The 26,447-nt window shown below is 44.8% G+C and overlaps 1 protein-coding gene across 1 annotated transcript; it reads right to left on the bottom strand.

Annotated features, from left to right (window-relative positions):
• Window positions 1-751: 751 nt before the first annotated feature.
• Window positions 752-26,447, bottom strand: LOC121837811 (alpha-tocopherol transfer protein-like). Its single transcript, XM_042293630.1, has 5 exons — window positions 26,300-26,447; window positions 7,357-7,596; window positions 3,794-3,987; window positions 2,630-2,740; window positions 752-979 (listed from the first exon to the last, which is right to left on the bottom strand). Exons 1-5 carry the CDS (start codon window positions 26,445-26,447, stop codon window positions 752-754), a joined length of 921 nt encoding a protein of 306 aa, XP_042149564.1.

Below are 26,447 nucleotides of genomic sequence, written 5' to 3'. Positions count from 1 at the left end.
TGTTCTAAAACATTCCGTGTTGCGCTGTCTTTTTGTGGTTCATTGTGTGGGTCTGAAACCTCCGACGGTTTTTCAGACTGACGAAGATGCCAACTATCAATGCTCTTCTTTTGAAACGTAAAAACAAAGAAAAATAAATTGAAATTATTTTGTGAAAGTTTGGTGAAATAGTGGGGAATATACGGACATCTGTAAAGTTCTTTATATAGGCTTCTCGCCAGTTTCGATTAGTACGCCTCGTCCAACCCTTCAAGTCAAGATCAAAATGTTGCTTGTTCAGTTAATACATAGGAAAAGTTATCAGATAATCCGACGGCAAAATTTTCTCACCTTAGAATTACCGAAAATATTCTCAATTGATAAGCTCAGGCCCTAGCGACAGCTTAATTTGGGAAAGTACAGTTTTGGTTCCTTTCATAAAAATATATATTAAAAAAAAAAAAACATATTCGCATTTATTGCACCTTAACGCACCGAAACAAAAAAAAAATATAGGCGAAATACTGACTAGAGTTTACGAACGAAATCCTTGCTCGTGAAAGATCACGGACAATAATTTCATCACAACTGTGCATTTCGTATTTGTTTTAAGTAAAATGACATAAAATAGACAAAACATGTCGATAGCGGAGAACTTTTTTTTTTTTTTTTCATACTAAAATGGACTCACTTTACTTCTGACTGAGCTGGAAATTTGGCCTGTCGCGTTCGCGGGCGTACTGCTTACATCTTACAGAATAGCTAATCATCTCTAGAGCGCAGTGATCTCAACTTCCTCGTTGTCCTCCAACATGGCCAACTGGGTTTTCCCGTGGTAGCCGTAACGATTGTTTTCCACGTACGAAGGCTCCTCTTTATCTACGCGTTTCCAGAAGCCCTCAAAATCCAGCGGAGGTCCATGACCTCCGTACTCCTCGGGCAAAATGCTGGCGGGCACCTCTTCGTGAAGAGCATCGAAGTTGATTCCGTGAAAATGAATCTGAAACGCAAAAATAACAAATTTTACTCTAATTCAGGTGTGATAAAACTTACACAAGAGTTTTCTTTTATTTACGCACCTTTCGATATTTTAAATAAGTTTACAAGAAATGTAAGGGCATTCATTATCGAAGGTTAAAGAAAGTAAAATATCAATACAATGTTTTCAGTAATTTCTTGCCGTCATGGGCGTACCAACCGGGGGGAAAGGGGGCAAGGAATGTGTTCCCCCCCCCCCCCCCCCCCCCCCCCGGAAACAGCTGCCCCCAAGGCAAACACTGGCCGGCTGCGCCCAAGGGATACCAAGGGCACCACCCCCCCGGCCCTGGGGGGGGGGGGGGGGGGGGGGGGGGGGGGGGGGTTTCTTGTTTGTTCTTTCACTCAAAAGCAGGTTGGTACACCACTGCTTGCCGTGGTCTGTGATAAACGTCATTCAGTGCGCCGCAGTCTAAGTCGTGGTTTTACTTGTGCTAGTTGTTGCGAACGCGAACGCGAACGTCAAGGTTCTAATAGTTTTGTGCGCACACGACAAACTAACTGTTTCTAGATCAAGACTAGTCACTCGAGAAAAAAATAAAGGAAGATCCTTTAGGGAATGCCTTCGAAAACACAAGACAAGCCTCCTTCGGAAATCACTGACACTGACCCTTTCACTTTTCTTTTTTTCTTGGTTCGTCTATTTTTTGTTGCCTCTTTTTCTATTCGTTAAAGGGACGATGAAGGCAATTTAACTTTTTTTTAAAAAAGAAAGTGTTTTCGGAAGCATTGGGGTCCTGGCATGCTTGTCCATGCATGCAGAAATCTGAATGTTTGTTTCGGTTTCCACAAATAAATTTGCGAAACCGAAACAAACATTCAGATTTCTTCCCTTTTTCGCCTCTGGAAAGAGAAGTGACGTCAGGGAGCACTGTCGGCATCGGTAGGATTTAGTGCACACTCAGTGTGGTTTCAGTGGTTCGCTCTAGTGCACGGCGGTCTGTGAAGAAAACCTGAAAGAAATGGACGACAACGCCGCGCTCGCAAACGAGTTTGAGCTCCCGTTCAGCGACCTCACGCCGACTGAACGGGAGATGCTGGTAAGGACGCAGAACTCTGGATTGACGACCGATGCAGCAATGCGCAGCATTGCTGCATCGGTCGGCAGTTTATGCAAAGTAACGTCGCAAAGTAACCGGGGAGCAGTATCGCGGGCGCGTAGATGCGCTCCGATAAGAAACCGAAATCTAGAAACGCGTCCAAATGCAGTGTTTTTACAGAACGCCGTAGAACGCTGCCCCGACGTTATATCCTGTTAAAATTAGTTGATTTAGGGGTTTTCGATGGTGCTCAGCAGGTTTCTAATTGAAACCATATGTTTATTTTCAGTAATTAAAAAGTTAATTAACGAATTTTAATTAATTAGCCCACTTATCGTAAAGATTAGCCACCCACATACTGTCCGCCTGGCCGTATAACCAACCTGCACAAACCGCATTAGTGTAGCTTTCAAGTTTTTTTTTTAAACAAATGTGTAAGAATAAAAAAAAACTATATATATATATATATATATATATATATATCATACATCGTGATATTTTATTAATTTAACGCCAAGAATTGCCGTACGATGGATCTGCGATAGATTTGAACTTGTATTCAAGAAAAGACTCACCCTGTCAACAAGTTTCTTTTTCATGAATGGTCGGACAAGTGCGAAGAGTAGGTCGAAAGCGTACGACTGCCTCACGACGTGAATACCTTTCATTCGCGCCGGCAGGCAGTCCTGCAAAAAAGGAATGCGGTTATAATTGTGGAGACATCTATAATTAAAACATTCTAAATCAGAAATAACCTTTCATTTACAATACCGGAAAGCATTCTAAACATTGCATAATGTATATATTTTTGTAACCTATGGTGGTATATTATATAGGATGGAAGGGGGCATACGTAAGTTACGATTCAGCGTCCAGGTTGCCTGAAAACATTTTCACCTTACACACGTTTCCGTCTTAGTCATGATCTTCCAATGCCCCTTGGGTTACCAAGTAAAAGGATATTCGTACAACACATCATGAACAGGTTCTCAAGATTTCATGTTCCCAAGCTCGATTTTCTTATTTCCTGCTGACTTTTTATTCCGTATTTACGCGAGTAATAGACTCACTTTTTATGAACAAAGCCTGTGGGTCTGCTAATCATCGCAATCGAAAGAGTTGTCAATAATTTAGAGTGTAAAAGTAACGTTTTCTCGCTAAAACGCTATTTGCCCAGGCCACAATTTTACGAAAAGTTCTGTCCTGGTATTCATTAATTGCAACTTTATATTTTATTTTTTTAGGCAGAAAGCGATAGTCGGTATGCGTGTGTTCTGAAGAACAGAAGATCCAAGACAATTTTTTCATAAGTTGTGCGCGTATCGCGCGAGTAGGTATGGTACTGGGGGTTGAGAAGATTTTGCTTGTGTGAAATACTGCACAAATTAACCATTTCTGTAGGAGGAGCCTATTAGATTGCCAGACAAAGTAGATTTACAAATGACTTCTTAAAATTAAAATGAGACATTAAATTCTTGGGGAATATTACTGACACATAAAAGCACCCTGATTCATGAAAATATAAAAAAAAAATATAATTCATTACTTGCGTTTTTAATTTTTCTAAACGCAGATAAATGTAAACCAACGTCGTGTGAAAATAAACAAAAGAAAAACAACGTTTTTGAACGATCTAACGAGACTTTATGCAAGCATCAATTAAGGCTGCCTTTGTTTAAAGAAAAAAAAGTTAAGTATGAAGACAGCGGTATCTACACGAAAGAATTCACATTCCTCACTTGCAAGAACTCCACGGCCCGCCTCATGAGCCCGACCCGGCAGGAGAACACCTTGTCCGCGGTGAACTCGTTGTAGTCCACAATTAGGGAGATGCCGGCCGTCTGGGAAGAAGGGTCTGCTGCCATGTACTCGGCGCATATCATGAACGTCTGTTGAAGCTCGTGGTATGGCAGGGTGTTCGGCATCCATCGACCTAGAACCAGCGCGCGTAAAGACGATTGAACAAATATTCATTGCCATTCATACAAATGGTTTGAGGGCGACAGTCATTAGGTACTTTTAGGGAACCGTTTTCGCACATCCGATACGATACGATTGGTCCTCCGGTACGAACTGCGCGTATGCAACTCTTCTGCGACAGCGCATGCGCAGTTTGTACCGGAGGCCCCCCGTGCCGTGTCGGATGTGAAAAAACTGTTCCCTAAAACTTTCTATTATGTGCCTACCGTAATATCCCGAAGAGTCCCTTCACTCGAAACATAACGGACGCTTATTTTGGCATCATTTACAATTTCTCTAAACACATCAAAAGATAGCACACGTCTAGTAATTGCAGGACTTTGTTCAGTGGTGACCTCGACAGAAATGCTTTTACTTAGCCACGCCGGAAGATAAGCGATCATTGCTCACTGGGAAGAACAGTCATCTGTGGTTCATCGCTTCTCCCTGCGATCACTAGTTCTGCATGGTCACAACATCTAAAACCAGCATTTTTGAAGTTTCTCTTTCATCGAGCACCGAAAGCTAGCCCACTCCTTATATTCACCCGATTTCCTTTCGACTGTAGCTGGGATATCTCTCGGGAGATTACGGTAAGTGGCACCTTTGTCACCGCCGTTCTGGTAGAAAGAGTGGGAGGAAGTGGATAGGGCAGAGAAGAGGACCAGGGCGTGTAGATCATGTTTGCGTAACGCGGTCAACACGAAGCCTCTATTACAATGAACTGGGACAATTTAACTGTAGTCTATTTCAACCTCCACCCTGACAACTAAACCAACACCGGCTCAACGCGCCCAAGGCTGGCTTCTGGTCAAAATGTCCATCGAGATAAAGTGTCAATTGAGTCAAAATTTTAAACAGGTCACGTGAGACGCGTGTAAAAATGTCAATCGAAATGAAATGTCCAATCGGGTCTAAATTTATACCAGGTCAAAACGTTCAACAGGGTCAAAATGTCCACCGAGTAAAGACGTCCATCGGGTCGAAATGTCCGCCGAGTCAAAAGGTCCATCGGGCCTTCTATTTTATTCGCAAGTTTTGGAAACCCGACAAAATATATTCCTAAACAGGGTAAACTTGGAACCCAGAAAACCAAAGTGACTGAGAGCTCCGTAATCACAAAGTGTGCGATAAATAAAGTGGTATTTGTGAATTTATCTTCGCACCAACACGTTTCTTGCCACCCTTTTCTCTGTGTTTGACCTGTTTACCCGGTGACGAAGTGTCCTATAAGGAGTTCCCCTATGTGAACGATAGCCCTGCTACGTGTTGCCCTCGTACGAATTGCCCTTTAATGAACGCCCCACCTCCTTCCCTACGCCAAATTTGTAGGAGGTTCGGTTCTATGTTTGTTGTTCTGTGTCGTGTCAGGGGACCTTGTGGTGCGGTAAAGTGAAGCGTTGCTTCAGGCAGCTGTGTTCCATTTGTTCCGGAGCTCTCATTTTAAAGTGTTTGCTACATTCGTCACCTTGTGCAGCTCGGTCACTTTTAGCAAAAGCTAGAGAATTAATTTTAAAAACTTTAATATTAGTAGAGAGACGAGAAAATTGCTACCCATTATTTGGAGCCAGAAAAGTATTCTAGAGTTCTATTTTAATATTTTCTTCACTTATTCTTGAAATTATCTTATCTAAACTGAAATCGTTTACAGTAAGTCTTTAGCCGTTTTAGTTCTATCAAGCCATAGGTACTACCAGAACACAGACCGTTGGGAGCTGATACAACCCTGTTTTTATGAGCACTAACTTAATTGAAACTTGCCACAAGGAAATTTCAGCAGTTCGATATAAGAGCCGAGGTTTTCAGAAGAAAGCGCGATATCTTACTGTTGAACTAAAGGCCAACAGAGAAAGTGCACAATGGGAATAAGAGGTTTTACGCCAATTCTATATTTGGCGAATTACACAACGAATTTTCGAGATCTAGACCTGTATTCTGCGTATTCATTAACTTGGGATGAATGATTCATAGGAACAAACTTTCGTGAGTGTTTTCAAATGGCAAAATTTGTGAAACTGAAGTCAGCGAAGACGCCCTATTTCGTCATTAACATTTTTTTTTATCGCTAACAGCTTTTAGAACTTTTAGCATTTTTCTCTTAACATTCAACATCTTGTTCAAATTACTAGGCATGTTCTGGAGAAGCTTGAGCCGGCCGTAACGTTTCTTATATTTTTCGAATAGAAAAAAAGTTGTTCTCTCCTAAACATATTGCACTGAAAAATATGGTATGTCACAAAATTAAGAAGTCACTCAAATTTGCGCAACCAGTCAGAGTATGACAGTTTGTGCGAGAACTTGCGGGTATATGTATACCACATGTGTGTACAAGTCGATATCAGCACCAATGTTAAAATATTAGTCAATGATGTGTATTGTCTAACGGGTTAAAATGACCATACGGCTTAAATGTCCATCAAGTCAAAATTTCCATCCAGGTCAGAACATCCATTGAGGCGAAATGTGCACAAAGTCAAAATGACCAATTTTGAACATTTTTTACTTTTTCACTCGATGAACATTTCGTCTCGATTGACATTTTGACCTGGAATCCAGGAGGCTCTTCACGAGGCCTTCTAACTGCTTCGACCCGAGGTCCGTTGCGCTAGCTCATTTAGCTTCCCTTGGAGGCGCACAGCCTTCTGGGGTTAAATGTGCGTCTATTTCGCTCGTAAAGTTTTCGTTGCTTCCTCCAACTAGACCGTCTAGATAGCCTTGTATTCCAACCATTCGAGGACACGTATACTTGGCAAAGACGATAAAGTATTAGACCCACTTTTGTCGCTGGTTTTGTGCGTGTACAGTTTTCTTTTTTTTCTTTGCAGCAATTACTCCTGAAATAAAACGGTGCGGGTTTTTTTTTTCTTTTATAAGCTAATTAGTGTAGCTACTTTCGCACTGGAAAAAAAGGTTACGCCTAATTATGCAGAAACGAGGTATATTACCTAAAACCAGTTAATGACTTTTTTCTGCAATGAACTAAAACCATTGTGTTTGACTATACACATTTTGTTAAAAAAATGATGACTTTCTTTACGATCTGCTATCATGCGCCGCCGTTAGCTTCCTCATGCCAGCATCGTCACGCAGAGGCACTTCAAGTAATGTGGTATTCTGTGATTGTAAAATGTATGAAATAAAAGTGTGCGTAAAAACAAATGTGCAATTGTAAAGAGCAGACAACGTACTTAGCAACTTTAATATTATCAGCCGATAGGAAAAATAGATAACTCATGCCTCTCGTTAGTCAAGTTAGGTATCGGCATCTCTCCAGCATTGTTCTCCTGTGCCACCTACCATAGCTCAAAATGGGGCTATGGTAGCTGGTATACGGGGCACTCACCCATTGTTGCCACTAACGTGAGTCGTCCGTGAGCGTCTTTATCAGGGAGCACCATGAACAGACTCCTAGCGGGGTCTTTGATAATCGATGGCACGAAGTTCTCGTAGATGGAAGGGCAGGCTGATCGGTTCTTGTAGTAGTTCCTCAGGGTCTTCAGTGCGGCCTCTACGTTGTACTTGCGCACGCGGATGAAGCGGACGAGGAAGTCAGGGTCTTTCCTCGCATTTAGTTCGGGCTCATCTGTAAGACAAACGACCTTCATTAGCTTGTAATTCACGGCAACCAAGATTAAACAGAACAGATCTGCCTAACACTTTTCATATTTCCACTCTATATAGTTACACTTATTATTATAAAGAGTGCTTAATTTTAATTGTAACAAATTTAGAAAAACAAAGGAATAAAAATGCAGTTTTTATTATGTAGTATGAAGCTCGGCGGACAGCAGACGTGAGGATAATTGTCGTGGTAAATTGTCTCATGACCTAAAATTCGTTATTTAACTATTTTACTATTGATCTTATGGTTTATGTTACAATTGCAGTATTGACGGCAAATATTATTAGAGGCCACCAGTTCAATGAAAACAATCTATAAAAAGGCGTTTTCGAGATATTAATTATTAAATTTCCAACTTTTTTTTCTAGCCCGATTTTAACATCGCATGAAAAAAGAGAGATAAAGTGGCTTTAATCATGTCGCCACTATCTCGGTAGCGTGTCCTTGGTGAGTGCGCTGACACCGCTAAAGACGTGACCGAAACAACTACGTCACTCTTCCTAGGGTATTATGGTTAGAACTTGCGCGCAATTTTCGTTAATTTGCATATTAAAACGTATGAACTAATCAATTGTCATAAAGAACAATTACATATTTGCAGGTTCTTAATTGGTCTGGCTTTTCATATTACTTGAGTCACTACTGCAATTGCAACATGACCTCTAAAACTAATAAATAAAAAGCTAGTTAAAAAACTTTAGTTAATAATTTGGGGTTTGCGAACATCTTACTTACGAGCTCAAATTCACCATCGATTATCCAAATTATTCGGTCCGACTTCCCGTTTGCTAGTGTTCGACTTTTCATAATTCGACACATCGAATATCTACAAAAAAATCAAGTTTATTGAGGAATTTACTAAAAAACCATGTCACGAGAAAGACGAGACAGGCCAAGCGCTAACTTACAACTGAACGTTTGTTCAAGCACTTATTATTTGTACACAAATTCAGGTTCCCGACATAAGAAGGCAAACTTTTTCTCAGTTAAGTGCATTGACGGTGCACTCACGCAGCTCTCCTCGCCCTTTACTCGAATGCAGTAGGTCTCCAATAATTCTCTCTTAGGTTTGTATTTTAGTTTTCCAACTATTTTTGTTTTGTCAAGATTAGGCGCACACGGACACACGAACACCTATTACAGGAAATTGCTGGATTACCCGATCGGGAATTCGAATTTATAACAGATAAAGCATGCTCGCGTGCCCTGTCATTGATGCACTTCCCGTTAGCCCTTTATACGCTTTTCCGGAAGTCATAGGTATAGGCTCCTTGCACTGACGTCACATCGCATACTTTTGAACACCAAGTAAAAGGAGGAGAGGGAAGCTGCTTTTGTTAGAATTTTGAGTGACAGGTTAATCTTCTATAATCTTCTGGGGGGAGAATAGCGACGCCTGTACAAATCCGGGAGGCACAAAGGAGGATCCTGATAACAGGGGAGCTCCTTCTTCCCCTTTTCTCTGGAGGGCATCGGAAATGACGTCATGTGCAAGGAGCCTATAGGCTCCTTGCACTGACGTCACATCGCATACTTTTGAACACCAACTAAGAGGAGGAGAGGGAAGCTGCCTTTGTAAGAATTTTGAGTGACGGGTTAATCTTCTATAATCTTCTGGGAGGAGAATAGCGACGCCTGTCCAAATCCGGGTGGCACAAAGGAGGATCCTGATAAGAGGGGAGCTCCTTCTTCTCCTCTTCTCTGGAGGGCAACGGAAATGACGTCCTGTGCAAGCCACGTATTGAGTAGACAACTGGCTTTCTCTTGAATTAGTTTAATTTTCATGCCCGCGTCCTGTTTCTTCAACATAAAGCCGGTTGAACACCAACTTCTTGTCCTAAGCTGTTAATTGGTACAGAAAGAAATCGAATTTGAGGGGGGGGGGGGGGGAGGAGTAAACCACAAAAAAAACACACTCGTACTAAAAAAAAAAAAAAAGATAACAAAACACGGAATTTTATTATAAACCTATTATTCGTTGTTACATTCCTAATAGGACAATTTACTACCAAAACACAAAAAAAAAAAACTGCGATAACTGAACCGGCCTTTTTCACAAACCCGTCACTCCCGCGGCGCCGAATGAGGGTTGAATTTAGCGATGCAAAATTGAGCGATTCAAACGATTCACCCGTGTTCGCCCGCTCATCCAGTGCACCGCGTACCCACAGGGGGATGCCTGAAGACATTTGCAAATTGTGTCTCTCGTGCAAGAGTGGTCATGCAGAATATTTTTTATGCTAGCCTTCTTGTTACGCGTGCGATACTGGAGAATCAACGCGAAACGCTTTTGTCTCATCTTTGCGTTTTTTTTAAATTTAATCTTGGGAAGAGAACAAATAACACTTTGGTGTTCGTATTCGATTCGACGTTCGACCTTTTTGTTCAATATTCAGCACTATTTGGTTCAATTTTGATTCGTGTTGAAATTAAAGGTCAATTAAAAAAGATTGTTATATCCTATTTTAATCATAAATTACGGTTGTCCTGAAGTAGAGTATTGTATGAAGATATTTATACATACTAGGCCAATTTTTGGGTTTGTAAAAAGGAAATACCTTTTTTTATTATATTAAGAATATTTGATGAATTATGCTGTGGCCTTTTCCATGTGACCACGGCACGCATTCGCGAGGGCACGGAACATTTGAAAGGGGGAAACGGGGTGCGGGGAAGCAAAGCAGCCGTGACATCGCCAATTTGTTGATCATGGTGCTAGAAAACGTCATGTTGAAAGGAAAATACAACAATATTAATTGTCTCGATAACTATGTACATCGGTGTACTTCACTGTACTGCATTCATACGCAGGTATAGCCTCCCAATTTTTTAAATAATATTGCCCGAGCGCTGATTGACCAATAGATCACCGCGGGTGGTTCCCGTTTCGAACCATTCCCAATAAAACCTTCCCGTTTGTACCTTCCCGTTTCGACCCGGCTCAGAACGACCGTTCGTTTCATCCTTTCTTATTTCGCCCTATCCCGAAACAATCTTCCCGCTGCGGCCATCATTCGTTATAAATTGGGTCGGTTTGTTTGTATTGTTTGTTAGCAATTGATTAGGTTCAAGTGTCCAGTGTCTGTTCTCCTTGCTCACACCACTTGTCCCTCTCCCGAAACAACCTCGGAGACATGGCACCGTACGATAAACGTTGCGTCAGGAAGGGCTCACCCGAATATTTACAGCTTCATCGACCTGATCAAACGGGATGAGGCCTTGGCAAGGATATCGCTGCAGCAGCTTGCAAATGGTGGTGTCGTGCGGGTTAGGTGACCGCCGCGAACTGTCACAGTTGGAGTGTAGCCTTTCTGATGGCGCGATTTTCCTGCTCAACTTCCTCAACCAAGGCGATAGCATTTTCCGGTTTATGACTTTTGCCTGTGTAAGCGACGGTTTTGTGGTTGAACTCGTAAGAAAATGAAGTCGCAATCATATTCCCGCCAGCCTGTCTGATTTATCACTTTTTTAAACTGTCCCGTTCACTATAAGGAAGTTTTAGAATAACGTACGCAAGCACTTTGGGTAAGCTAAAAATAGCGTCGCGACATAAAAACCTAGGCAACGCTACTTTTTACTTACTCAAAGTGCTTGCCTGCGTTATTCTAATTAGGAAGTTTTTGTAGGCCGCGTTGCCCCTTTCGCTAAGCCCTCTGCAACGAGGAAGCCGCTACTGCGCCTGCGCGCCGATGGCCTTGAGTGTAGAGTTCTGTGCTCAGAGCTTTCGCGTGACGGCGAAAACGGTATACGAAAGCTCTATGTTATTTTACAGAGCGCAAAACCGTTAGCGTGAACAAACGATTGTTGGTTTTAGCTGTTTGACTAAACAAAAAAATCAAGACTACCATCAATATTATTAGTGTGTTTGAAAGTGCTCATCTGGGCCACTAACGTAAGCGGTGAAATTTGGTACCTTCTAATACCATTTTGAAGTAAAATTTGAAAAATCGCCAACACCGTGTTCGTGGTAATGTTGTCGCGCAGTGTACATAGTCCATTTCGTAGGTACATATCTTGGGGACCATCTTGAAAGAAATTTTAAGTGGGTCAAGTAGAAATATATTTCGTTGAAGCTTGCCTGAAAGTATTGCATATTTTAAGAACACGTTTACAAGCAAGAATATTTCACAACATAACTGAATAGCTCGCCTACATCTTTGCATTAATTGAATTAACATGATTTCGGGGCATATTTTTAAGCTGAAAAACTACGCAAATTAGGACTAGAACAATGGACACTTTTCGCGAAGAGGTTGAGATGTGCGGGGCTTCATACCAACGGGTTAAAACGGGGCGAATTCAAACGTAAAAGATGTCTTGGCTACGGGTTCAAATATGAAGGGCATTTCGGGAACGGGTTGAAACGGGACAGGTTCAAGCGGGAAGGTCGTTTCGGGAATGGGTCGAAACGGGACGGGTTCAAACGGGAAGGTCGTTTCGAGGATGGGTCGAAACGGGACGGGTTCAAACGGGAAGGTCGTTTCGGGGATGGGTCGAAACGGGACGGGTTCAAGCGGAAAGGTCGTTTCGGGAATGTGTCGAAAGGGGACGGGTTCAAACGGGAAGGTTGTTTCGGGGATGGGTCGAAACGGGACGGGTTCAAACGGGAAGGTCGTTTCGGGAATCGGTCGAAACGGGACGGGTTCAAACGGGAAGGTTGTTTCGGGAATGTGTCGAAACGGGACGGGTTCAAACGGGAAGGTTGTTTCGGGGATGGGTCGAAACGGGACGGGTTCAAACGGGAAGGTTGTTTCGGGGATGGGTCGAAATGGGACGGGTTCAAACGGGAAGGTCGTTTCGGGGATGGGTCGAAACGGGACGGGTTCAAGCGGAAAGGTCGTTTCGGGAATGTGTCGAAACGGGACGGGTTCAAACGGGAAGGTTGTTTCGGGGATGGGTCGAAACGGGACGGGTTCAAACGGAAAGGTCGTTTCGGGAATCGGTCGAAACAGGACGGGTTCAAACGGGAAGGTCGTTTCGGGAATCGGTCAAAACGGGACGGGTTCAAACGGGAAGGTCGTTTCGAGGATGGGTCGAAACGGGACGGGTTCAAACGGGAAGGTCGTTTCGGGGATGGGTCGAAACGGGACGGGTTCAAACGGGAAGGTCGTTTCGGGGATGGGTCGAAACGGGACGGGTTCAAACGGGAAGGTTGTTTCGGGGATGGGTCGAAACGGGACGGGTTCAAACGGGAAGGTTGTTTCGGGGATGGGTCGAAACGGGACGGGTTCAAACGGGAAGGTCGTTTCGGGAATGTGTCGAAACGGGACGGGTTCAAACGGGAAGGTTGTTTCGGGGATGGGTCGAAACGGGACGGGTTCAAACGGGAAGGTTGTTTCGGGGATGGGTCGAAACGGGACGGGTTCAAACGGGAAGGTCGTTTCGGGGATGGGTTGAAACGGGACGGGTTCAAGCGGAAAGGTCGTTTCGGGAATGTGTCGAAACGGGACGGGTTCAAACGGGAAGGTTGTTTCGGGGATGGGTCGAAACGGGACGGGTTCAAACGGGAAGGTCGTTTCGGGAATCGGTCGAAACGGGACGGGTTCAAACGGGAAGGTCGTTTCGGGAATCGGTCAAAACGGGACGGGTTCAAACGGGAAGGTCGTTTCGAGGATGGGTCGAAACGGGACGGGTTCAAACGGGAAGGTCGTTTCGGGGATGGGTCGAAACGGGACGGGTTCAAACGGGAAGGTCGTTTCGGGGATGGGTCAAAACGGGACGGGTTCAAGCGGAAAGGTCGTTTCGGGAATGTGTCGAAACGGGACGGGTTCAAACGGGAAGGTCGTTTCGAGGATGGGTCGAAACGGGACGGGTTCAAGCGGAAAGGTCGTTTCGGGAATGTGTCGAAACGGGACGGGTTCAAACGGGAAGGTCGTTTCGGGGATGGCTCAAAACGGGACGGGTTCAAACGGAAATGGGTTGTTTCGTGCTACACCCAGATCACCGCCTTATTGCGGATAAAAAGCGGTGAAATCAACAAGAATAATTACGTGTGCAGGAGGCACAAGGCAACGCGAACGTCGTCACTTTCATGCTTCAGCATAGCCTCCTGTATACTGACAATGCCTGCCCAATCGTCAATTGCCAACTATCACCACAAGATTCCGCCGCTTTCCTACACAACACAAAAAGGATCAACAACGTGACCGATGTGATTAATGGCCCTGTCAGACTGACTAATTTAGTGTCACTTGAACCGAGTGCACTTGGCCCTTAGTGTCACTCGTGCGGTGCCACGTGGTAACTTTTAGTGTCACTCACCGAAAAACGCCCTCGACATCGCGTGTGTCCCGTGAACTCCCTACACTCGATCCAGGAGACCAAGTGTGCACCGCAGTAAAGCTACATAAAATCCATTAATTGTTTTAGGGAAGTACTGTTAGAAATGCACGTGTTTTATGCCAACAAAAAGTAATATATTACGGAAAATCAGACGGCTAATCTAGCCCCCAGTCTTTTCGACGTACATGTTGCACTTGACTGGGCAACAGCTCTCGGTGCACATACTCTTCTTTTTCAAAGACGAGCCGAAGAGGTACCACTTGCGCACCTAACTGCCACCTCAGGTTGTAGTATCGAGTCGGCCGCAGCACCGCGAACCCACAGTCACCCATTGTCCGAACTGGAGACCTTTGCTGTGATCAGATTGTGCGAAGACTTCTTGGTAGACCTCCGTAGCCCAGAGGTCTTCATATGATATCTGCTTCGTACTTCTCTCGGCTCGTGTTGGCTCAATATACTCATCATATCCTCCGCGGCCTATTGTGTCCTAGCCGAAGGACCTAGACGCGGCGGCGCGTACCCGGGCATTATATAGTTAACACTAAGTTTGCTGACACAACGTGCTTTTATAAAAAAATGAGTCAAGGAAAACGAATACAGAATACAAAGAGAATGATTAGGAAAAGAAGAAGAGTGAAAGTGTATACATATCCCCCTCCAGTTGTGACACTGTATCAAAACAGTATAATACACGCGCATTTTGCAACTTTTTGTGAAACTTAATTCGATTTTCACTCGTTTTGACATTGTTATTTTTATACTCTATTATCCCATAAGCTGACATCGCAGTGGAAGCTACGCGCATGTTAGACACATCCAGCATCGACTGTCCGCCACGTGACAAGGCTCTTTGCGGGTGTACCTTATACCCCATTCACACGATGATAAAGGTACCTTTAGCTAAGGGACCTTTATTCTCTGCGGCGAATCAATTCACGATCCTTCGCGTGTGGCGTGTGCTCGCAACCCAAGTACGAGGGCTGTTTCGCCGATCGGAAAGGGACCTGTGTTAAAGGCACCTTTACGCTACCCGTGGGGAATGGGGTATTAAAGTAAGGCGGCGTGCCGGAAACATTTTTGGTTATGATTGCGATATTCATTATGGCCTACACTGAACTGTCAACTCGTTAGTCGAACGATTAAAAAAAAAAGGCGAGAACGATACTCTACTGAAATTGGAAATGTCACCCAGGAATATGCTGAGGGGTTTTACCACACGCTTGTTTGCTGTTTCTTTATTCTCTAGAAAATGATATATGAGAATAACCGAAGTAAGGCAACAAATAGCGCTCGTCCCTTTATTTATTTGCTTCAAATATACTGCTGCAGACGTCGGCATGCAAAGCGTGATGCACACTTCAAACATGCCCCTTTATGTTGGAGTAATCCAGAAAGTGGTTTGTGGAGGGCTATCCATATGTAAACCTCACTATACAAATAAAGTGATAAAGAAACTGCCCTCACATCTTTCCGCTTATAGCACTACATTTCAAATAGAAAAATTTAAAAACAAACCAGATATTAACTTCTCGCTGAAAGTCATATGCATTTGAAAGTGCCTTCTGAAAAGAGAGTGCCAACAAGCGCCAGGAGAAAACCTTTTGGCATCGGTCAACACGCTAAAGGTGAGACGAAAAGGGGCTTATTCTAAAGAAAGGAAACATAGCCCATGACCAATAGCAACTCTCAGATAAAAAAAAAAAACCCTTTCGCGAAATATCTATAATTGCGTACAACGAGCAGGTAATAACGCAAGTATAGGGGACCTACAAGACATTACGTAAGCGGGATCGACTAGGAAGAGAGCATCTTTAAGCGCTTATTCCGGCATCTAAAAAACTACGTGATTGTCGCCGCATTTAGCGTCTATCGTTAGGGAGGCTTCGTATATTATTTTGCCTACTCTACGCTCCCCGCTACGATGACCCCGTTAGCGCGCATGCGCGCCGCTGGCATTGACTACAGAGTTACAGATCTCCTAGTGGGTTGCCGAGGGCGTTGCGGGACGGAAGAAAGGATCTACGAAAATTTCCGATTGTGTACAAAAGGTTCCCAGTAGTAGCGACCCGCGGAACACTGGGCTGTTTTAGTAGAGCATAGAGTCATAGCCTTGCGCAAAAATAAAAGAATTGCCATTCCGCGCTCAGCATGCGCCACCGGCACAGCCAGCTTTGCGCGTCGCATATACATAGACTACTTGGGAAAGTTTGCGTGCGACACACAAAGCGTGTTACGTGCCTTGCGTGTTTGCGCAGCCTGTTTGTTTGTTTAAAATGCGATGCAACAGTTAGCTTGCGTTTGCCCATCGTAATACTGAAAGTGCCGTCACGAGGTGCTCTGTAGCGCTCCGCAGTACGTTTGCGTTATGCGTACGCTGGGGATATTATGATATTCTAAAACTTTCTACTACCGCGAAAAGTCTCAAGCATTGGCTGCTAATATGTTTGGCAAGAATAAATGTTGTGGCCCCATAAACTGTTTCCTCCCACACCCTCCTGCTGCCCTCTAATAACAAAACCTATATTTAGACTAAAACTTACTATGATCCCGTCGCCGTGTCCCTTCTTTTGTTATCAGTCCTCCCCCGCCGTAAATGACACACGAAACGATGGAACTGCGCTTAGCAACACGCAATAGACGTGTCATATTTTGGCGCCAGTGAAAGAAACAGTATACACAGCCGAAATCTAAATGACAAGGTGATTCTACAACGCCGTCGGATTGTGCAGAGAATGCTGCGAAGATCTCAACGTGGCGTAAGCGTCACCCGTACTACCAGCGCAGTACCACCCGTGCCTCCTCCGCGCCCAAGAGAGCTGACAAAGTGCTCAACAAAATACAAAAAAAAAAAAAAAAAAAAGGCCGGAGGTTTTGGGGTAAAAACGGGAAGCGCGCGACACTTTCGTGTCGATGGCCTACGCGCGCCGTGAAACGGAGAAGGGTTTTGGGCGGAGCCTTCTGTCATGAAAAGAAGAAAATACAGCAACAACGAGCGCAAAACACAAAAACATTGCTTGATAGTGAGCGTCATCTAGGGCAAAGTTGCCACACTAAAACATTTCATTGTTAGTTTTATGAAATACTGCTATGCAAGATTTTTTTTTTTTTGAAGGGGAGATATGATTTGACATGTATGATGTGCAGTGCAACCTCCACGGTATAGGCCAGCTTGATATTGACAAGGCTGTCGCAGTTATTAAGAAGAAAAGTATATTTTGAGCCTCCCTAATGCATTGCAGTGGAAAAGGGCGGTTTCACCTTTTTATTCTTTTTTTTATTTCGGCTCATAAGTATTATATTTCAAAACTAAGCGAGCCATATCGTTGAGAACATTTATGAGACTCCGTAAAAAAAAAAGTTAAACCCCAGAACTGTTTTTGAGACAGTTGGTCATGAATTAGTACATCTTGGTCATGAATTAGTACATCTCATAGGAATCTGATGAGGTCGAGTCCCACTTAAAGGGATGCTGAACCAATCATTCCAATGTCCATAATAAGTGGCGTACGATCTTTGTGTGCGCGAGCACACCGCAACGAAAGTGAAGTTATAGTCCCCCATTCATGCTTAATATGACAGTGAAATGTGTGGTCTCCGGAGAAAAGAAGAGTAAAGGCTGGCTTTTCATCTCCATAGTCGGGTCTGGTGTAAAAGGTAGGCGATTGATTGGCCTCACAAGCTCGTAGCTTTCGCTTGTAGGGATGAAAAACCTATCTTTATTCACATTTTGCCCGGATGCCACACGCCATCTTAATCGTAAATGGAGGACTATCATGTCAATCTCGTTACGTCTGCTAGCGCACACCGGCGGCTGCTGGCTCGTGGAAAGACCGTGCGCCCCGTATCATGGACACAGAAATGTTTGGTTCATTATTCCTAGAATTGGGTTGTGTGTATGTTTATACAGCCTAAAACTTGGTCTGCCTCAACGGGCGACGAGTCTCCCAGATGTAGATGAGAATTCATTATTCCTTTAAGCCTCTGTCGTGCTTTTGCATCAGAGGTGCTGTTTTGGGCTTTTGGCGCGGTACATGTGGGTTTCACTTAGGCGATTTGCCGTTTTTCGTTTTACAACAATTTTTACAGCGTCTTACGCAGACTCGCAAACGAAAGTGCCAGGCCTGCTATTTCCCGAGACCCCAAGACACACCCGGAACCACACAAATTGACTGAAGCTCATTTTGAGGAAAGACCGTGCTCCAAGCTTTACCTCCTGCTACTCAAGAGTTTGCAGTTGGCACATTTTTGCGTCAGGCATTAAGAAAGGCCTGTATAGGAAGGCATTCCTTAACGTCCGTTTGAGTGAAGCCTCAGCGTCCAACTGAGGCTTCACTCAAACCCGCTGACCTGCGCAGCTCTCTCGCGCACTTCGAGGTAGTGACGGCTGCGTGATGACAGATATAGTACGTCATTATGTAACGTGAGCACCGAGCCATCTAACATTTCCCCACTCCTTAGAGGACATCGTAGCGGTTGCAACCACAGAGGAACCTGACCGTTGCAATTCCTCTGTGACTTCTCGTCTTTGCCTTGTTCTTAGCCTCGGCAATAAAGAAGAAAAATAAATCAGCGTTCGCTGTTTCGACATTGTGAAAGTTTACTAGCTTGCTCGTGTGGCCCGTAATTTGTGTTTGGTCATACCTTCCGTCCACTGCATTTATTCATTTTTGCAAAACACTTACGATGCTACTCACCTGCTATGAAAATTGTGTTCCGAAAGTATTGAAGTCACTTATACATTGCGGCAGTGCGCAAAAGATAAGCATCGTCTTCATTGTATGGGGAGATAGCGCCCCCTACGCTGATTATGTGAAGCAGGCGCAACGACGCCAAAGCATGGGAAAGCCATAAGTTGGTCAGGTATTGTTAATACAGAGGATGCTGCGGCTTGTTGGTGTGACCGACGCTGACGCTGCAATCCGATAGAACCAATCAAACAGCGCTAAAAGCGCATAGTCACGGTCCCTGGCGTTTTTTGCATGTTTGCGATTCCCAAATAAAGCGGTCGTGCATATTGAGTGCCCCACAACCCTGCGCTTTTTCCTATGCGCGATTGGTTTAGTCGGCTATGCCTAGAGTTCCTGTATAGACGCTTTGCAGCAGCTGTGCATTGGCGCCGCCATAACTGACTTTCAGTTTTTGTTCCCCCTTATTACGTTTACTTCACTTCATTTTTACCATAGCAGGCCAGGTTATTGACACCTTAGAGTTTATTCTGTCTTGCTCCCCAGCATTGGCCTTTGTGGAGGCTCGTCCACACCAATTTCAGTTGCTCGGTATCTCGGTAAAACAAGAGAAGGTCAGCAATGGCAGCTGTATTCTGGCGCGTGTGTAAAGCGTCTATAGGCTCCCTACGGGAGCCAGAATTGCGCGTTCACCCCCGGTGCGCCGCCGGCATTCCTGCACTGCATGCGGAGTCAGCTCCTCGCGTGACTGAATTCGGCGAATAGCGGCGCCGCGCGTTCGAGGCGCGCGGCGCGCTCAAAAGCAGGGGAACGTAGAGTAACTGTATAGGCATGTATAGGCAAGCGGAGCATATACAGTTACTCTAGGGGAACGTACGCCGGGGCGCGTGTAAAGTCTACTTCCCTGCACGGCACTTAATCCGGCTCCTCACGTGATCGGATCTCGGCGAATAGCAGCGCTGCGGCACGTGGAAAACAGACGCGCAACTCCGGCTCCCGTAGGGAACCTATACAGGAACTCTAGGTATGCCTAACGCGCTATAAGACCACGAACGGACGATCGGCATGACGACGCACTTTTCACGTTGTTTAATTGGCCCCCTTCAAATCGTGGCATGGACTGCATTCGTGCTCAGTATGAAAAGGAGTACCGCATTCACTCGAGTAATAGCCGCACTATTTATGACCAATACCCTTGCGTCTACACTCCAACATAACATACATGCATCCAATCATTGCGTTGCGCATAAATAATATAGTGAATAACCTGATCGAGAACTCAATTCTACATACAAATGCAATCTTCACGGATGGTATCTTTGCGCGAAGACGTTATCTCTTTCCTGTAAACAGCTGGAATGATGCGGTCGATCGCAGTGACTGGCAATCTGCGTGCTCCGCGAAAAAGCGAACCCTCAGGTTTTCTTTATAAACAGTGCGGCTATTACTCGAGTAAATACGGTATATCATATACGACGCTCACGTAGGCGTGTGCGAATAAAGCCAAAGGTTGCTTTATTTGAGTCTTTAAAACGATATGCCAACGAACTTCACCAAATCCACAATGGAGAGAATGACCGCCGTTCTCGGTATCTGTAGACTGAGTAGCTCGCACTTGGCTGTCGGTATTTACAATTCAACCGTACTCCACACGTCACACTATAGCCAGCCTCCGATCATTTATTCAGCCCGTCTGAATGTTAATGTGTGTACGCTCGGCGTCAGGAAACAACGTGCGCCAAGCAACCTAATTAACGAGAAGAGAGGAGGGGTGCCGCGTGAGACGGCGCCAACGACGCTCGGTTGGCTTCGCCGAGCGAAAGCCATTGCCTTTCTGGTGATGCCGCTGCAAGCTATATAGTCACCCTGCAACCCTCACTTAGTTTTTTACTCACGTTGCACGCTTAGACGTCATGCAGCTTATAAAAAATATTCGAGTTTTCCACATCACCGTTTTCGTTGAAATCACTACACTCTCCACGTTTCTGAACAACGGTACCAATATACATATTCAACGACAGCTTAAAGGGGCCCTGCAATGACTTTTTGACTGGTTTTTAATTTGCACTGAACCTGAGCGTACCGAACGTAGTAACTTAATCCAACTTTTCTTTTCTCAAATTTCGCTTTATTTTAAAAGTTATAGGCAAATTAGAATTACAAAAAGAAGCAAAAAATAACCTCCTTCATGACGTCGTAGGTCCTGGCTTGAGTGGCCGTGAACTAGAGGAGGAGTAGTGAGCTCATCGAGCTATGGTGAGCGCACACGGCTGCCGCACTCCGTGTCGACGGCTCGAGAGGGCGCCACTAAAGCACGTGTTGGATAGGCTGTATGAAGCGGGTGGCCAGGGCAGCTCGCATTGCATTTGCAGCGCGACTAAACACTAATTCGGCATAACATTTCGTTGGCCACAAGCGACAGTAAACACGGGGTAAAGATCAGTTTAAAACGGGAGCCACTTCGCGCTGACGCACCACCAAATGGCCAAATCGCCAGCAGGGCCCGCGCCGAAGGCCTTCGGAACGCTCGGAACCGGTCGGATTCTTGAGCCGGTATACGACCACAGCGCCGCCGCGTACATCCGGGGCTTTTCTACACTCCTCGTTTGGCGGAGCCTCATCCCACTAGCCTTTTCTAGTATGCGCCGTTTTTTTCCGCCGCTTGGTAGCGGGTATGTCGACGGGTCATTTCTCGTTTCCATACTTTCTAAACTGCATTTGTTTCTTTTCTGATCTAAAATAGTGAACAAAAACTACTTTCATACATAATTGAAACGGTTTGCGACACTTATATTTTGTATCTTGACTAAAAAAAAGCTCTTAGCGGCTTTGACCAGTGGCAAGCCCAGGACCAAAGACGTCACATTTTGAGCGCTTTCGGTACCGCGGGTCGCCCTCGTCGGTGGAGGAGGTTTCCGCGTCGTCCGGTTAAAATATGACGCACTGATATTTAGTTACTCTCTCCGTGCCCGCTGGCTTGCCTTAACCCCGAGAGACGTGGAAACCGCAAAAAAGGTAGACGCTTAAATATGATTGCAGGGCCCCTTTAAGGGACGCAGAGCGTGATGAGTCCCCAGAACCTTTTCGTATAAGTTAACGACATTGCTGCGTCAGCGGATAAGAGTGCCGAGGAACAAATCACAAAGCAAGAAAGGTGATTTTAATAGACAAAACACCCTGCGAATATTAAGATGTAAGTTGCCATAGTAGTACTGAGAAGTAGAAAACGGAGACTCTGTGATATAGGCCATCACAATTAAAGTGCTCGATGGAGTGGACTGCTACACTCTAAGAAATGCCTGCACGTCTACTCACTCGTAAAACACTCAAAAAGCCAATCTCTGCGATCTACGATATCAGCTTAGCGAATGATCAGGCGGAATATCCGTTTAGACCGAAAAATGAAGTCAGCGCTATGGCATTACGCAATGCAAAGCGTCATGCTTGCGTTGCATAACGCCACAGCACAGAGTTAATTTTGAGGTCTCCGCCTCATCATTCGCTGAGCTGATTTCGTAGATCGCAGAGATTAGCTCGTCGAGTGTTTTACGGGTAAGTAGACGCGCAGACATTTTTAAGCATGTAGCACCGTCGAGGTGACGATTGATTGATTGACGGCTTTTTGATTGACGATTGTCGGCTTTTGAGATAAACATCTCCGAGCCTCGCCGCAAATGGCGGTTCGTCGCCGGCAACCCCTATGAATTAATGAACGTTCCCGCGTGAACTAAAGAAAGTGCATGTTGAATGCGCCATGACCCAAAAATGACGACGCGTCACAAATGACCAATCGGAACGTGGGTCGCAAAATCGAAGAGTAGAGGTACTTCACTATAAAAAAAGCCTGTGCGTCTGCTTCCCCGCACAACACTCGGAGAGCCAATCACCGCAACTTACGGAGGCAGCTCAGTGAATGACGATGCCGAAACAAATGTTTAGACCAAAAAAACGCAGTCTGAGTTGTGACATTAAGCAATGGAAAACGTCACGCTTGCATTGCTTAGTGTCACAACTCAGACTGCGTGTTTTGTTCTAAACATATGTTTCGGCATCGTCATTCGCTGAGCTGCCTCTGTAAGTTGCAATGATTGGCTCTCCGAGTGTTGTGCGGGAAAGCAGACGCAGTGTTGGATAGAAGTCAAAATATCCGGCACTTTTGTCCTTCCAACAAAGGATCCGTTTTGCTCTAACGGAACTGAGACAACAGAATGTATTGATTGCAGGCATTAATCACGTACCCGGGTCATTTAGGTCAATGTACTACAAAATTCAGCATGGTGGTCAAGGGCAGCCACTCGCCAAACTGTCTCCAGATGACGTTCGACTGAATTCCACTAAGCGTATACCTGCGCATGGCAGCAACCTTTCTCGGAAAAAAAAGAAATGACAATTTATAGAGTTTGATAACGAAACTCGGTCGAGGAAGGAGCACAATTCCAGTCGAGCCTCCGAAAGGGCGTATAGACGCCGAGGTGCTTGGGGGCGTGATAAACGTTCCCCTTTTATTGAACAGTCGTCTGGTCGCAATGATTACAACGATGAGCGCCATGACAATACACTCTTGGCGCTGCCTGACTAGACCAGTCAAATTCCTGTGTCGACTGACATTAATGTGAAATGAAGTATACCTCCACCAACGTGATCACACGCGAATGGCGCCAGCTCTGCAATTAGGCCCGAGCCCAACGCCAATCGTCGTTCGGCCGGTAGACTGGACACGACGCCCAGCTGAACCCGACGCCGTATTCATATGCAATTTTACAGCGAAGCTGTAAATGATTTTTTCGTGTCCCTCGACAGAATATCTACGCGCACGACTTATCACCGCTCTTGCATGCCTTATCATTTATAATGTCATTTTGACACTAATTGCAATGAGGAAACCACAAGGCAAGTGTAAAAACCACGTGATTGATTATGAGGCGTGAGCGAACGATGATAAGCACGTAGTGCTCCCCGCATGCGTCTCACGGCAAAGATTGCGGTTGCACAAGCTGCTGCGGCAACGGTAGAATACGAAGTGTGGAGTGACGTCTTTAGGTCCGCTAACAGTGCGAAGCACGTAGCACTCTCCGCATACGTTTCGCGGTAAAGATTGGGATTGCATAGGTTGCTGCGGCAACGGCAGCCGTACGAAGTCTTTACTATACAAAAATGTTTTGGTACAGTGCATTTACCTTTCTTTCGTCAATCATTTGGTATAGATCCTTTTGTTGTTTAAAAACATAAACTGCCGCTTGCGTGCCAAGCGACTTCCGGTGGCACCGTCTTTGCAAGCCTGTTAACTTTGAGCCTTAGTTATGTTAACCAGTACTATAAAGCATAAATGGAAAACGCACAACAAAGTTGGAGATTAAACGAGGGTCTTCGGCTTTACAATATTATATCTGCAGGGACGCAATTTGGTTTACAAGAATACTCAAATTATTTTAACATATCTCCCACTTTTTGGTGTTTTTTTTGCGTTTATTTCGTCAATTGACAGTTAAAAGTTTCTTTTACATTTCAAGCAGTGGTGTTTAGGTGGTCTCTGTTCATTGTTTTCATAAAACGGAAGTTCTTTGGCACGTCAAAGACAGGAGCACCACCTGGCGATGTTTGCCATAAAAAGGGTCTATAGTGCAGTGGGCAATTGTTGCAGGTGATACGACAGTTTCCCTGTCCAACAACTTTTACAATGTGGATTGGTGCCTTTTGTTTGTCATCACTTGATCACATTTTGATCTCGTTGAAATGCAATAGTGGTCTGATCATTTTAGGTGGTGTTGGCCAACTCCGTAACTTTCTGGAGTTCGTCGTCATGTTGTGCATTTACGGCGCCTCCGGTTTAAATCTAGTGTGGCGACTACGCCGTGGTTTTACAATGTTTTGTGCACGTGTTTCCTCTTACTATTTCTGTCACGATAGTATACGGTCGACGCTCTTGTTTAGTTAAAAGAACTATGCGTTCATTACGTTACCGTTTGTGCATCATCGTTGGCGTCCCACATGGTCATGCACAGAACCAGGCTCCTTTTGCTAATTTTGAAATTCTGCGGCAGAAACCTCGAAGCAGATGCACGTGCGCTAATTGCAAAGTTTGAAAACGAAAAAACAAATATGTTAGCCTTTTTAATGGTGATTTTTAAAACTATAATTGCAACATCCCTAAAAAAATATAATTCTTTTTTTTTAATTTCAGTTAGTTCTTAAGGAGGATAGTGTAGTTATATAGGGTATACATTCACCCGCAGTCCGTGAGCAGTGTCTTCTGGGTATGTAGCCATCGTTGCGTCTATGACACCAGGCAGGCACGGCCACACGGACCGGGCTACGCAGCGAGTCTTCTCTAGTGCAGGTGATGCCGCAATTTGCAGAGCGCGAGTGCGGTGTCGTGCGCGATGGTCGGCTGCCGCACCAAGACGCAGTCTAAAAGGGAGGAAATAAAATTACAGATTCCCGTTTCTCTCAAGAAAGGCACCCCCTAGTGCGAAAAAACTCGTCCGCTCTTCGTGAGATGGTCAGTGAGCAGGAAACACCGATCTCGACAAGTACCGAATATGTTGAATAACCTTTTTCTCAGGTAAGTTTCGGCGCAGACTGATTTTCTCCTACATTATTTGTTAAAATGCCGCAGCAGCGGGCTAGGCCTAGCCGCAGCCGAAGGGTTATTAATCGACATTGCTTCTCCTCGAAGCATCCCTAAGATTTCCCTTTCCGTTAGCAGCCAGCTAACGGATACGAAAGCTTCGGAATTGCTACGAGCGAAACGAATATGTGCTCATGAACTCACAAAAGCGACCTGGGGCTATAAAAACCTAAAACAAAATGCTTACAATGCGTGCTTAGTACTTGTCAAGACCTTTTTCGTTGGCGCACACGAGCCGTTCACGTGCTCACGAACCGAGAGCGGCGAAGCGGTTCACTTTTAGCACTCGTGTGTTCCTATATTCCCAGAATTTTCAAAAAACCAGAGATCCGAAATGTCGCTCTATTTTTTTTCTTTTTTTTTCCCCAATGCGTCTTGTTGTGGCGGCCGGCCATCACGTGTGACACCGTACTCGCGCTGCAAAGTGTGGCATCACTCCAAGCAGAGAAAGATTCGCTGAGTAACCCCACCCGTGCGGTCGTCGCTGTCTGTCACAGGCGCAAAGATGGCGATGTACACCAAATGCACTGCTCGCGGTTCATGCGTGAATTCTCCATAAACGCAACAAAATAATAATATAATGCAAAAGAAAAAAAACCTGATCGGAAAACGTATCGTGGTCCGTCATCGCCATATTTTTTGTATATATTTTGCTCGCTAATTCTGATCGTGACGCCTATCGTACCATCAAATATTCAATGAATTCCGGGACCAATAAGTTCACAAAACAATATTATGCTTCCAATAATCATCACTTATCTTAAAAATATTTTATATATTCATAAAGAATATGCAGATGCATAAAAACTGGTTTCAATTAAAACAATTGAAAACGAAAAATATATATTTCTTTTTTTGTGACCTACATACATGTTTTTTTGTTCGACCCCCAGCAGCGATTTGGGTAATATCCAATAGAGAATCTATAAAACTGGCAGAGCTCTTAATTTTCAGATGGTATATCTTCAATCCTGGACGCAGATCTGTAAGATCATTGCTCTACTCTCACCTAGAAGGAGATAGAGAAGTTGCCAACTAAGTTGGCAGCTCCCACCTCCAGTTCTCTCACCTTCGAGGAGCTGAATGAGTTCAGCCAAGGCCTCCGTCCGTCTCGAGTCCGTCTCCCCCAGTTCCTCTTCAGCAATCCGGCGAAGCTGGGGCGAAAGAGTTCCATTTTTCCCCCCACAAACTCTGTTTCCAAGATGCGACCCGCTCAT

The sequence above is a fragment of the Ixodes scapularis genome, unplaced genomic scaffold (assembly GCF_016920785.2).
Source record: "Ixodes scapularis isolate PalLabHiFi unplaced genomic scaffold, ASM1692078v2 PGA_scaffold0__279_contigs__length_252992795, whole genome shotgun sequence".
NCBI lineage: Eukaryota > Metazoa > Arthropoda > Arachnida > Ixodida > Ixodidae > Ixodes > Ixodes scapularis.
Note: the sequence above shows the minus strand (reverse complement) of the source record. Positions and strands in the feature narration are given on the sequence as shown.

Bases quoted from the DNA above. Each gene is read 5' to 3' on its own strand.
- LOC121837811 (XM_042293630.1), bottom strand. From the start codon at position 26,447: ATGAGCGGGTCGCATCTTGGAAACAGAGTTTGTGGGGGGAAAAATGGA. The intron at 2,741-3,793 runs GTGAGGAATGTG...CCTTTTTTGCAG, and splicing joins GGGCCGTGGAGTTCTTGCAA to GACTGCCTGCCGGCGCGAAT. The intron at 980-2,629 runs GTGAGTCTTTTC...TTTGCGTTTCAG, and splicing joins AAAAGAAACTTGTTGACAGG to ATTCATTTTCACGGAATCAA.